The sequence below is a fragment of the Dreissena polymorpha genome, chromosome 2 (genome assembly GCF_020536995.1).
Source record: "Dreissena polymorpha isolate Duluth1 chromosome 2, UMN_Dpol_1.0, whole genome shotgun sequence".
Lineage (NCBI taxonomy): Eukaryota > Metazoa > Mollusca > Bivalvia > Myida > Dreissenidae > Dreissena > Dreissena polymorpha.
In genome coordinates this window covers 129,520,416-129,535,363 of record NC_068356.1, presented here as the reverse complement: position 1 = coordinate 129,535,363, position 14,948 = coordinate 129,520,416, and the positions used below count along the sequence as shown (strand labels likewise).

The 14,948-nt window shown below is 36.7% G+C and overlaps 1 protein-coding gene across 1 annotated transcript in view; it reads right to left on the bottom strand.

The window, feature by feature from the left end:
* Positions 1 to 979: 979 nt before the first annotated feature.
* Positions 980 to 14,948, bottom strand: part of LOC127870077 (helicase with zinc finger domain 2-like) — a 107,793-nt gene continuing 93,824 nt past the window's right edge. The window contains 10 exon segments of the mRNA XM_052412736.1: positions 980 to 3,338; positions 4,354 to 4,521; positions 4,916 to 5,075; positions 6,703 to 6,918; positions 7,343 to 7,555; positions 8,995 to 9,171; positions 9,608 to 9,822; positions 10,319 to 10,573; positions 12,002 to 12,087; positions 12,666 to 14,947. Of these exon segments, the coding sequence (XP_052268696.1) occupies positions 3,226 to 3,338; positions 4,354 to 4,521; positions 4,916 to 5,075; positions 6,703 to 6,918; positions 7,343 to 7,555; positions 8,995 to 9,171; positions 9,608 to 9,822; positions 10,319 to 10,573; positions 12,002 to 12,087; positions 12,666 to 14,947 (3,885 nt within the window). The 3' untranslated portion in view covers positions 980 to 3,225.

Here is a 14,948-nt window from a genome sequence, read left to right as displayed (position 1 = left end):
ATATGCTATAATAGAAATATATACCAATTTTTTTTATATATTATAGCATATATACCCCAATAAAAATACGGGATTCCCTCCTGTGTCCTCAACCAAGAGATGTTTTTATAACATGTATGCCTTGACAGATATTTGTGTGACCTTTGATCTCTTGATATAATAATCATTCGTGGTAATCCTTTGTGAAAACGAACAAGAAAGATAAACTAATTTGTATGCTAATAAACGTTCTCCAGATTATGTGTGGAAGCATTTTTTGTGTTATCAGCCCAGGTGATCTTGACCTTTGACCTTAACATTAATGAGCATCTTCCTTTCCTAGAAAGTTACTTCCCTGTAGAATAATAATTTAAATGATCATAGGTCACACATTATTTGAGATATTGAGCAGACACCAATGTCATGATTCAAGCCCCTGACACATTGATCTTTAACATGGTTATCTTATAAAATCAATATTCTTTTTAAAGGTCAACGCTCTTTTAAGACATTGTACAAAATTAATCTACTTTGACAAGCCCCTGTGACCATGACTTGTTGACTTCAAAATCAAGCAGGGTCGTCCATTCTTTCAAAGTAGCATAATACCAATTGTCGAGGTTGTAGGTCAGTGTTATCCTAGATATACAACTGCTCCTTTGAAGGGTTCACTTTTCCCCATTGTTAACATTTGCCTTATGAACATTATATAGACATTAATTGCCCATCCTCATGAAACGTGGTCAGAACGTTGTCACATGGAGTCAAAGTTTAGGACACAAGATAAAATACAAGAATAAGATTGTAACACTAATTGTTGAAATAAAAAATGCCATTCCCCAACTTTTATATAGTTTGAAGGTTCTTTCAACATTAACCTGTAATGTCCGATTGCATGTTGGCCAACCTTACATATAATATTCCATCTGCCTAATTATGGGTAACTGGTGCACAAAAGCAAGCATGGATTATATCAGCAAATGATTAACAACAACTACTGTACAATATAAGCTTTATTTTGAATATACTACACTTAAGACACCAATTAAATGTTTATTATTTTATTTGTGCTCATAGATTCTGTTTAAACGTGAAATCAGTTTATAAATACAAATGATTTTTTTATAAAATGTTAGATATTTAAGAGATTAAAATAAATGGGGAAAGGGATCGAGGTGGAAAATTACTATTCCACAAAAAAGAAGTGTATAGGAACATTCAGGGATAGTAGAGTGCAAAAAGTCGTATTTTATCAAATGGTGATAAATGGTAACACATTAAAACAGATCTATAGACACAAGGGGTAAGATGAACTTAATAGTTGATGCACTAATACTTATAAGATCCATGTATTTTAAAGGTAAATTATTCTAATTCCTTTATTTTAATGCATATTTGAACAACATATACAACACTCAACAGAATGCAAATGTCACAAAATCGAATCAAAGATCTAAATATACACCTGAAATAAATTATTATTGCTAATGGAAAGAAAAAAAAACCCATAAATACCATTATTTAAATAATGTTGATTAAATAATGATTAATCTTAATAGTAAATTTGGATACAGATTATGTTGCAAAAGTAAGTACTTGATGTCATCATACATAATAATACATCAAGAAGTGCAAATAAAAAAAACACTGACAATTAATCCAATAGGAAATAGTTATATTATCAAATACATAAATCTGTAATTAACCATCTATACAAAAAAGCAATATTAAATTATAAGAACTGTATTCTGAAAAGAATGTAAAAAATTCATTAAGAGGAATTTAAGATGCAAATCAATTAAGAGCACAACAGTTACTTCATAGATCACGCATACAAAAGGTTATTAGTATTAAAGATGGGTCACAATTAACTAACAATAAACATGTAAAAACTATTTTACATAAATGATAGTGTTGCAACATCCAAGACTATCACAAATCAAAAGTACTTATATTGAAGGGGCATTTTGGCAAATAAAACCACAACACCAAACCATTGTAAACAATATAGCCTGTCTCTGGGAAAACCAGACTCAATAATGCATATGCGTAACATATCGTCCCAGATCAGCGAGCATTCCGCATACCTAAACAGAGAACATAATTTCCAATGTTATGTTTAAAGGAAGTCTCTTCTAAATGAAAATCAACTCTAGGTGGAAAGTGTCATACCTTGATTTGCACAGGCTAATCTGGGATAATATTTTATGAACATACGCCCATACTTTAAACACAGCTTTCCATGAGAAAGGCTTACAAACCATACACTTCTTATAAAACATCTATTATACAGGATCAGCATACACTGGCGTTATGCATCCATCTGTGGGGCACTCAGCCTACCAAAGACAACACATTGTCAACAGCTTTAAACATATGAGTCGCAACTGGATTTTTGCTTAGAGACTTTCTTTAAAACAAAAAAAATCATAAAAGTGGGAAGTTTTATCCCTGATTAGCCTGTGCACAGGCTTATCTGGGACACCACTTGACGCACATGCATTAAACCCCTTTTTCACAGTGCATGGCTCTTTATCAAACAAATTTAATCTAACTGTGTCATAGCATAATAACAAACATAAAGAACAAACTAAAGACAATATTCATGTGGAATGTTAAACACTTCTAAGCAAACACTAAAATACTTCAAAATTTATGAACATACAAGGAAATAAATATGTCTTTTAATGTTAGGTGCATGCATAGATCACTTTTATAGGTTATTAACTATGTGTAAATCATACTCAAATATAAGAATATAATTTTGATTATGAAAGGATGAAAGGTCATTATTAAAGATAGTGTATACTGAATCGAAGCATTCATGTAAGAATAAGTTGTTTAACTACTGTAAATATTAGCATAAATCCCATGAAAAAAATCTGTTCACAAATTTGATTTGTTGTCAATACATTATCTGTTAGGTAACATGTTTGTAACACACTGATCACACCAAGTATTTATTTTGAAACAATTTCTTTATACGAACAAATCAGCCTAGGCCCTCAATACAAAATTGCAGCATCAATACAACATACCCCAAATACTACACACGTTTATATATAACCACAAATTTCAAGTTTATATACCTGTATTTATACATGTACTCATATCATATCACATAACTAAACCATACAATTAACTGGTAATTTGTGCAACACACAGCAACACAAATTTATAGTCACAATAGTCCACAAGTCAAGAAAGCTTATAAACGTAAGTGAAATGGACCGGGTAAAGCCAGTCCTATAGTGACATTGTCTGAAGGAAAACTTCTGCAGCCACCAGTCGGTTACTCTGTTGATATTCTCCGACAAGTTGCCTCCACATGGGGGAACAGCACAGCAAGTTTTCGTTACCTGCAGATAGAAGGAAAGAGTCATAAGATACTTAATCAGTCTTCATAAAACACACAGGATCATTTCAAGACAGCACTTTCCAGCAACAGTGCATTAATGATTTGCAGAGGCTGTCTTGAAACAGGAAAATCTATAAAAACTGTCGCGGCTGATCCACGACACTTGAATCACATGCATCACGGGTTACACCACCATGTACCTCATTTCTGTGAGTGCATAAAACAAGAAACCGTCGGAGACGGGCGATGCTCCCCAAAGGTTTTTTTTGTCACAATATTGCACTATATATTCAGATAAAAGGAAACATCTTGAGGGGCATAACTTTGGACAAAATTATACGATGGATGGTTTAGCAACTTAAAAATGTCAAAGGGTCATAACTCTGTGAAAAATCATCCGACCAGAACCGGCTGATAATATGCACATCTCCTCTTGGTAGTGAAGCTTCCCATAAAGTTTCATTGAATTCCGGTCATTAATTGCTGATAAACAGCCCGAACAAAAATTGTGCACGGACGGACGGACACACGCAAGGAAAGACGAAGCGGCGACTATATGCTCCCCCCAAAAATTTTGGGGGAGCATAATAAACTAACAAATCAGCTAATTCTCTCAGAAAACAAGGCTAAGTGAATATCCATAAAGTATCATCCCAGATTAGCCAGTGCAGACTGCACAGGCTTATCTGAGATGACGTTTTCTGTTTATAGAATTTTTCATTTTAAGGAAGTTTTGTCTAAACCAATATCTAGTCTTGGCATAAAGTGTTGTCTCAAATAAGCCTCCCAGAACGATAATCTAAGTCGATAAATTAAGCACATATATAAAGCTCGATTTCATCAACATCACTAGTAAAATATTTCCAAACAGTAGGATTTCATGTGAGATAACACCAGATCCTATTGATAGATCATTTAATAATTGTAATTTAGCTTACATTACTGATGGACGTGTTTTTAACAACCCATCACAATAACACAATCACAGGCAAGATGAAGATTGTGGTATTCCTTACCAACTATAACCAGTCCTTTTCTAGCGCGGGTAAGAGCCGACATAACAAGTCCCTGATTTGTAAGCAGCCCAAGATTCTCCTGCAACCATTTTCTGGTGCAATAACGCTCCACCCTTATGGCTGGTATACTGCGCACAGTACTCAGGATCACATAGTCAAACTCTAAACCTGCAGAATAAACAATTACAATTTCCTTTACAAAATAACTAGTTTTAAATTCAAGAAAATATTTTTTTCAAATGTATTTACATATTAATACAATATGACCCTTCAAAATTAATATTTAAATATTAAATTGTTCACAATAATTTGCAAATGGTTGTTTGTGTAATCACATGTTGAGCTGTTTTGTTTGTGATTTTAACACGAGCACATAGTGAGGTTTGTGATTTTGGATACAAGGATATTAATCCTTGAACAACAACTGGGGATGAATTTAAATTGTGTCAAATCATAGAAACAACAATCTACAGAAAAAAAACCTCAATTTCAACAACAAAACCATGAAAGATGAGGCCTTAATATCAAAAACACTTGACTTTATCCTTAATTACCCCCTTACCTTGGACCTCCTTTATGCCCATACACTGTATCTTAGATTTTGTGGCAGACACAGACAGAAGTCTCTCAATGTTCCTACACTGGGCCTGGGTAAAGGAGATGATGCAGATATTGCTGCCGTTAACATTATAACTGCTTACTAAAGCCATCGCTACTCTCACCTGCAATATAACAGTGTTCCTTGTTGAATTATCTGCGATGGTCATTTGTTATTTACTTAACAGTCTTTTTGCACAAAATTGTCCTGAACAAGCAAATTCGTTGAATTGATATTCCTCGCCAATATGCTGCTGGACACAAATGTGTCATAGTTGACACTCAGCTAAAAAAGCATTTTTTAAGATACAAAGGGCCATAACTCTGTTATTAACAGATGGTGTACAATGCCATTTGGCGTGCATCATCCTCTTATCCATATATATACTCATACAAAGTTTCAATGAAATTCACCAAAGCACTTCCAAGATATGGCTCCAGATACAAAAGTGCCGGCCGGCCAGAAAGACGGAAGGATGGACGGACAACGCCAAAACAATATCCCTCCGCCTATGGCGAGGGATAATAACAAGAGCTGTCAGAGGACAGCGCGCTTGACTATTCGAGTGCTTGACAGTATAACGTAAGCCATCATGGAGGGGGGGGGGAGGGGGGGTATAATGTGGGTGTGTGGTCATTTAATAGATGATCTTTAAAAAATAAGGAAAAACTAATTTATTTATTTTATTTATTTATTTTTTTTTGGGGGGGGGGGGGCTGGATTGGGGCATGGAGGATGGTTTGGGTGGAGTGCATTGTGGTATGTCAGGTAAGTGTTGTTTTGCTTAAGTATGAATCAAATGTGATCATAAATAAAGAAGTTATGGCAATTTAAGCAAAATGTTCAATTATCTAAGTATAAAAGGGGCCATAATTCTGTAAAAATGCTTGATACAGTTGTCAGCTCTTGTTTATAGATTGGGATCATGTTGGTAAAGAAGTATGCAAAATATGAAAGCAATATGTTAAAGGACATAGAAAATATTTTAGGTGAAAGGACATAGAAAATATTTGAGGTGGTACGCAAACTTTAACAAAGATTTATCAATAATATGCATATTTTAAGTATAAAAGGGGCCATAATTCTGTCAAAATGCTTGATACAGTTGTCTGCTCTTGTATATACATTGGGGTCATGTTGGTAAAGAAGTATGCAAAATATAAAAGCAATATGTCAAAGGACATAGGAAATATTTGGGGTAGTACGCAAACTTTAACATTTGCACGCTAACAGGAACGCCGGGGTGAGTAGGATAGCTCCACTATATATATTTCATATATAATAGTCGAGCTAATAAGTAGTCTTCATCAGCAAAAACAGGATAAATTCCTTTTTAGAAATAATTAAAACATGAAAGTGTTGTATGTTTCTCAGAGGCAAAGGGAGCATTGTTCATATCTGTAAATCACATTTCAACAACTATTAATTTAGTATAATTAACTTTCATCTGAGGCAGTCACCTTAACAATATTAAGCAGTATCATAGCAGCACAGTGTAAGTTGATGAAAGTTCAAGATTATATGACCCAGGTCATGGGAACATTGGTCTCATCTCACATGTGGATCAGCCTGCACAATTGAAAAGACTGGTCGGGAGCTACACTGTCCTCTCATGAAACTGCAAAACATTGCCCTACTTCATAGCTAACTGGGTCGCTCCTAACCAGACTGAGCTAATACAAATCTAATTTAATGATGATTATAGAAACCATATCTCAAATGGTGCGTCAGGAAACAAAGAAACATCCTACCGCAAAATTGGCTTGCTCCATATTCACAATTGTCTCTCCTAACGGACAGGAATATTTCAATGGAATACTCGCTTCAAGTCCATCCAGTTTACAGAAAGCCGAGGGCTTGTTTCGACCTCCAGTCCAATTAAGGACAGACGGCTGTCTCTGGCTGATTATCCCACATGTTGCTCGTGTATAGCCATATTTAACTGGGAAGTCCATTATACCTTCATGCTGAAATTTACAATACAACAATGTCACAACTGGTGTTCTATGTTCTAATTTAAGCAATACACTCCTGGAAAGAAAAATCTGCTTTAATGCTATCATAACAGAAAACACAATATAATTGAATTTATAAACTAAACTGAAGTAACAAATAAAACAAAAATAGAATAAAACAAAATGTTGTTTTCAAACTTTAGCAGGTAAAAATGTCCAATCAATACATCACACAAAAACTACTGATCAGCCTTCAAGATTTAAGTGGAGATATATTCATTTCAGTTTTACATGATATTGTGTAGGTATTACAAATAGCTTTGCCACAAAATAAACTTCAATGTCAGTTATTTTGAAGGGCAAACAACTCAAGAATGTGGAAGTGTTTTCATCGTCTACACTAACTACTTTCTTCTTTGTGCCAACCATCACTTACCACTCTGTAATGCACATTCAGATACACAGCCGTGCTCATGTAAGACTGCATTATGGAGACCCCAAGGCCAAGCTCCTGGGCTATTTTACTGCCCACACTGGGTCCCATCTGATTTATGTCCCCTAGCAGTGCCACATTCTCAGTATCCTTATATACTGACAGTGGAACTAGTATCTCCAGCTCGGAACCAGCATTGGCATCATCAATTATTATCTGGAAACACAATTGTATATGCATGAACATCACAATAGTTTTTGACGAGCGAAAAGAACACCCGAAATAAGAGTCTTTCCTAGAGGCAAAATAACCTTTTTCCAAAAATAAACCCAAACATTTCCCAAATACAACCAATCAAAACAAAATTGACATGAACTTTATCATTAACTTGATTGTTAAAAGGAAATTTGAAAGTAGAAAATTACACATAAAATAATAGTTTAACAAATAATTTACTTATTAACAAATTTAATAATCTAATGTTTTAATATTCTCACCCCTTCCTATTTCCTTGTTTATGACCTTATTTTCCCCAATCCAAAAGCCACAGTTCATAAAATAACAAAAAAATTCGTTGAATTGATATCCCCGCCAAACAAGAGCTTTGTCACAGATGTAAGCATTTTTTCAAGACACAAAGGGCCATAACTCCGTTATTAACGGATGGTGTACAATGCCATTTGGCGTGCATCATCGTCTTATCCATATATATACTCATACCAAGTTTCAATGAAATCGGCCAAAGAACTTTCAAGATATGGCTCCGGACATAAAAATGTGCCGGCCGGCCGGATGGACGGACGGACAGAAGGACGGACAACGCCAAAACAATATCCCTCCGCCTTTGGCGGGGGGTAACAAGCCAAAACCCCCTATGAAATCATGTCCTCTTTACAAGATAATCTAATGCCCTCATGTGACTACAGCATCTGTGCAAAGAGGCAAAAACTGATATACTGGGTTTCTCAAGAAAACCTTTGATTGGGACTCTTAAGGCAATTCTTGGCAAATATTCAGGGACTTAGTAAGTATTTTGTAAATCTTCAAATATAAGACCATAGTGTTTCAACAACCATACACACAAAAAAACCTTATGAGACTGCATGGAATGAAGCCTACTTGTAGCAGCATAAAAAAATCATTAAAACAAGAGCTGTGTTTGTGAAAACACAATGCCCCCTCCATATATTTGACCTTTGACATTGAAGGATGACCTTAACCTGTCACCACTCAAAATGTGCAGCTCCATGAGATACACATGCATGCCACATATCAAGTTGCTATCTTCAATATTGCAAAAGTTATGACCAAGGTTAAAGTTTTGGGACAGAATGAAGAACAGACAGGCCAAAACCAATATACCCCCAATCATTCGATCCGAGGGCATAAAAACAACATATTTTGCATTTCAGACAACAGTAAGAACAAGCATGAGAGCAACACAAATACATACACTTAACACATTAATATATAAGGATCAAATCAAGAGTACAAAGAAGATAGAACATAATAATTCACATACTGGTAATTAATCACTATAAACTCTATTAATAAGAGCATCTGAGACTTCTTTAAATTCCTCTGAAAACACAAGAATTCTTTATCTTTTTCACAAAATTGTCAGAAATACAGATATTTGTACTTGTAGACCTCACCTGATGAATATTAATACATGCTGCCAGTTCTGGCTGCCCGCTGGTGATACACGTGCACAGTATGATGTCCGCCTCTGAGAGCACGGCAGCCTCCGCTCGACCAACGATCTGCATGTATGAGTCATTATCCTCCACTGATATGTCCTCGGGGTACAGACTAAACAGGCTCTCGTACTCCTGTGTATAGACATTGAATTACAAATGAAACAGAAACACATGATTATACAACAACTCAAGACTGGAAGCTAAGTGTCTGTATCTAAACTTTGCATATAATTAGTTGTAAAACCTCTGGCACTCAATCAATAAATATACCTGCGAATTTAATGAATACATAAAGAATATTTGTCGGCTTTATTTGGATTATCAATTTTCATGCATGAATATTCTGAGAAATGAATTGTTTCACCAGTGGCGGTTTTCCCTGAGGGCAGCTGAATTTCATTTTACAGGATGCTTATAGGCTAAAATTGAATTGATATTTCGTAAAGCTTATCATAACAATTTAAGTTACAATGTTGCACAATGTTGCACAATGTGTTTTGACAAGATATAATTTCAATGTTAATGATTAAAGCTTACCAGTAAAAAATGTTGTCCACAATAAACTTACATTGATTTTACTTCCATAGCGTGTGCCGTCCTGTCTCACGAGTGAATACAAGGAGCGTTGTGCATAGCGACCGCTCATCTTGAGAATATTCTCCTTATCCCAAGATGGACACGGTCTCCGGGAAAGTTTGGGGCCAGGATGTAACACCTGCTCTACAGCATTACCATACACTCGTACAATATTGGCATTACTTCCTCCTAGAGACTGGAAAAAGTCTGAAATCAATACAAGACAAAGTTTGATAGGTATTTCAATAAATATTTATTAATTTATTTTATCATTGGCATTGAAACCATAAACACCTGCAGCCCTAAAATGTCCAAATAAGTAATAATATAGTACTTAATGTTATCTTCAATTTCATAAATACAACACTCTTATACATAAATTGTTACAAAATGAATATCATACATTACATGTACTTGATTGACAGATTTGTCACTTTAATTTCCCTTATGTTTCACAAACTGAAATTAACTGTAGAGCATATATCATTCATTTACAAATCGTTCATTTACACTTTTTTTCAATCAAGACAGTATGAAAACAGTAATTTCTTCATTCTTCCCTTTTTTAATAGTGAAAAACACTCAAATTGTTTTTACTTGTCCGATTATGAAAATGCATCTTGCACATCGTAATGCAATAAAATACAGTTTAGACAATCTGGACAATACAACCACTGATTTTCCCATGACTGCATAAACATACCATAAATAACATCAACAGACGCCTCAGTGGGTGCACACACAAGTACTTGGGCCTGCTGTCTGCATGTCTGGTTCCTCTTACAGTATGCCAGTCCCAGAATGGCGGCCAGTAAAGACTTGCCGGACCCTACACAGCCCTGAATCATGGTCAGAGGCTGAGACAGGGCATGCTTCATGGCCTCATCTTGCTGCCCATTGGTACCAGGGAATACCTGCTTACATGACTGCAGTAGCAGAGTCACATCGGATGTTTCAACTGGAAAAAGGGCACAATATAACCATATCAAACATATATACAAGAAAAAGAAATATTTCCTAATCAAGGGGTCAAACGGCCCTTACGTGCTCACCTGAGGCCCACATGGACTGTTCTGGGCTGGTATTATCTAACTATTGCCATTTAAGAAACACTTACACCCTGACCCCAGCATTTTTCTTTTAACATAACTTGGCCAAGATATCATGAAAACAAACGCTCTGAACACGTTTCATGACCTTTGAACAAAAAAGGACGTCTACAAAGTTCACAAGGTTCAACTATTGCCATATAAGGAACACTACCTAGTCCCCTTGTGGCCATGCTTTTTAAGGACAAGAACCAATATATAACTCAGTTGAGATATCATTACAACAAATTTTCTGGGCTTGTTTCATGATGATAAATTAAACTTCTAGAGTATTCACAAAGTTTCACTATAGTCATATAAGGAAAATTGACCTGTCCCCTGTTTTTAAACAGAATTTCATTAAGATTGAGCAAATAATGTGACTTCTTTGTTGAGTACACAAGTTATTTTTTGCAATAATTATATGAAAACAAGAAACAGTCGGAGACGGGCGATGCTCCCCCAAAAAATTGTTTGTCACAATATTGCACTATATAATCAGATAAAAGGAAACGTCTTGAGGGGCATAACTTTGGACAAAATAATATGATGGATGGTTTAGCAACTTAAAAATTTCAATGGGCCATAACTCTCTAAATAAATCATCTAACCAGAACCCACAAATAACATGGGCATCTCCTCAAGGTAGTTAAGCTTCCCATATAAGTTTCATTGAATTCCAGTCAGAAGTTTGGGGGACAAGAATTGCACTATACGTACAATTAATGGAAAATTTCAAAGGGCCATAACTCTGTGAAAAATTATCCGACCAGAACCGGCTGAAAATATGCACATCTCCTCTTGGTAGTGAAGCTTCCCATAAACTTTAATTGAATTCCAGTCATTAATTGCTGAGAAATAGCCCGGACAAAAATTGTGCACGGACGGAAGGACACACGGACAGACGAAGCGGCGACTATATGCTCCCCCAAAGTTTTTTTGGGGGAAGCATAAAAACTGACTCGCCCTCTGGTGGCTATGGTTTTCAACAAACCAAAACAAGTTTAACAAGTCTGATATATCATTAAATATTCTGAGCAAGCATCATGATGATTTGGCAAAACATCTGACTCATACAGTGTTCACAAGCCTTTTCTTTGTGTGGAGATTGTGATCTTGTTTTTCATCAAATGTGAGTCAGTTTCAAACTCTGCCATGGCATCATAGGACAAATGCTTTCACCATAACATACAGATTGTGTGTTGGTATATCTTTTGCATAAAATATCAAATTTACATCAGCAAATATATGTTTCGCACCATTAAATGGAGAAAATCTGCTTCAAATACAATGTTTACCTGGAGCACTTGGAGCCTGTCGCAATATGATATCTTTTGCTAACTGCGAACAATTATCCAGGTTCTTCAATGCGTAAAGAATTAGTCTGAAAATGATAAAAAAGAGAATGGAATGAACACTCGTATTTGTCTTCTCTTGAAAAATTACAGAACACTACATCAAGCCTCGTAATTGTTACTGCACAATGTATGCAACCACTATAAAACCTGTATATTGTATTATCACAGTTTAGAGTTTTCCATTATTAAATCAAAACAAAGAAAAAAGAAAGAGAAGTAACCATGCATTTAACCTGACCATACTGGTCAGATGTGATCCCCAGTTAGGGATTGATGATAAATAATTTGAGTAAGACAGACAGTGGACAAGATATATTTCACTTTTTTTTTTATTATTCCATAAGTGCTTTATGCGACCTGGCTGGTTATCAAGTTTGGTTGAGATGCCCACAAACTTATTTACAAAGTTTCATCACAAAGCCCGCCTTGTTTCCGCCACCTGTCCAAAGTGTTCCCATCAAAAGCAACATTATATATATAGGAGAATAAAACTCAAGTACACCTGGCTTGCATAACCATTCACCAAATAAGCTGATCACTAAACAATTGGTAGTAAATTACATGTAAGACAGCACAAGATAATTCTTGTTCAGTCTATACCTACCTATCTTGATTAGTCCTGTGTATTATCTCCACACTACATGACCTCCTATGCAGCAGCTGTAGCGGTAAAGGGACATCACTCTGCACCAACTGGAGCTTAAACACTATCTTTTCATTGATACTGATGACACCCACCACTTTGCAGTGACCCACCCACGTGACTGAACAACGGTTATTAACAATCCGGGAGAGCTCATCACATAGACCAGATTTATCCGGGAAGTCAATATTGCTGTACCGCACACACATAAAGTCAGAAAAATAAGCACTACAATAAGTGGAGTTTTTGGGGGAGAAAAGCATTAATTCTTGAACAGATGAGGTGATCTTGATACCACGCTGCTTTAAAAATGTTGAAGGAAGAATCAGGTCAGCTACATAATTAGATGCTTGTTGCTTCCAATCCAATAAAACATTATCAATAGTAACCGTCTCATTATGCTCAACAGCTCGAGTTACAGCTTCTATTTCAGCAACAGCTGACCACAATTTCTGATAAGTATTAATGTCAGGACAAGGCTTTAAGGGAGCTGAAATGCTGCTGTCCAAGGTGATGAAACATTCAAGAGGATTTTCTCGATGCTGAAGACAAATATCGAGAGTGTTCGTTAGGCTCACAAGTTGAATATATGGCGTCAATATTGAGTTATTCAGCCTAGCTGACAACTGCATCAGCAATACCTGACTGGCATGAAGGCGTAGAGAAAATTCTGCGAAATGCAGAGGGTTACCTAATTTACTCCCCTCGCAAGTAACATCGTCAATATACTGGTTATTCTCCGCATGGGCTGGATTTGAGACCTGTTTGCCAACCAGGCTGACTGCAGACCGTAGTTTCTCTAACCTCATGCTAGGGTCTAGCTCTCGAATGGCAATAAGCAACCTCTGCCAGTGATAGGCAGGTATCATGTAAATAAACCTGTCTGGGTTCAATTCTCCAATGTTGCTTCCCACTGGGGCCTGATTACGTAAAACATCACAATCATAGACCCGTTCTTGCCACTTCAATATCAACTGTCCATCCGGAGTTACTTCAGGGGTTGCACATATTCCCAACAGTGCCAAGTCGATTTTTTGTACATCTGTAAAACATGGCAGCATTGGAAAGCAGACTTCAACATGATGAGGGTTCAGTCCTATAACGAAGGGCTGCACAATTAGAGGCTTTGATAACAATGCTGCTCCCAGCTGAACTGCAAAGTATTCCTTCTCGTAACTCCTACATCGGCCCATGGAAACATTCACGTGGTCACAGATGGCCTTTAGTTCTTGCTTTTTGTATGGACATGGCTGATTATCAAGAGTGGCCAGAAGAATTCTCTGTACAACAATGTCCATATAACATGAAAGTGGGTTAGTGAAAGTGACATACTGCTTGCGATTCAATTCATAGTGCAACTGTTGTTCCCCAGGTACATCTGAACAAATTACATATTTTGGGTCTTCCTGTATATTTCTCAGCTTTGTTAATGCTACAGCAATCTGTGGGTGGTTTTCAGCTGTAGCAATTATGTTCATCATCGCTCCATTGTCACCCATGGCAACAGCATCATTGAGGCTATCCCAGAGAATGGAAATCACGTGCACCTGATCACGCTTGGAGATATTAAACTGTCGCACGTAATTCACAGAATGTATACAGGCTAAACTGCAGTTACAAACTTCCAACTGGGCCAAGTTAAGGAAGGGTTTAGTGAGAGCTATAGAGTTGATTGCGTCTGCAGCATGTTCACCCTTCCACTCTTCCAGATGCTGACTGACAGGGGGTGGCTGCACTAAAATCGGGACTGCCTGCGGAATTTTTGAGGTTAAAACGGATGCAACATGAACCTCAGCCATAATAACCATCTCCTCTACAAGTTGATGGGAAAGCAAGGTCGCTTTATTAACTATATTCTCCGTAGACAAGGCAGCATTACCAAGTCTCTTCTGTCGCCACAAATTAGCAATTTCAAACAGAACAAACACGCAACTTTTCAGATAATCTTCTACAGCAAGGGGGTCGTGCACAATGGCCTCAGCTTCGGTGTAGGTGAAATTCTTTTTGCAGTTCACAATGCTTTTCTGCACATTTATCTGGGAGATTTCCCCTGTGGTCATCACCAGAAATATCACCGATAATGCAAGCCTGTCCTCATTCTGTTTCATACTACACAGTCCTGATGTCAACTTCCCCGGCAGCATATGAACGGCCTGGCTCTGTATTGGATATGCCGACATGCCTCGACTCCGACATTCAACGTCTGTAAGACTGTTCTGCCTCACAACACTCGCTACGTCGCTT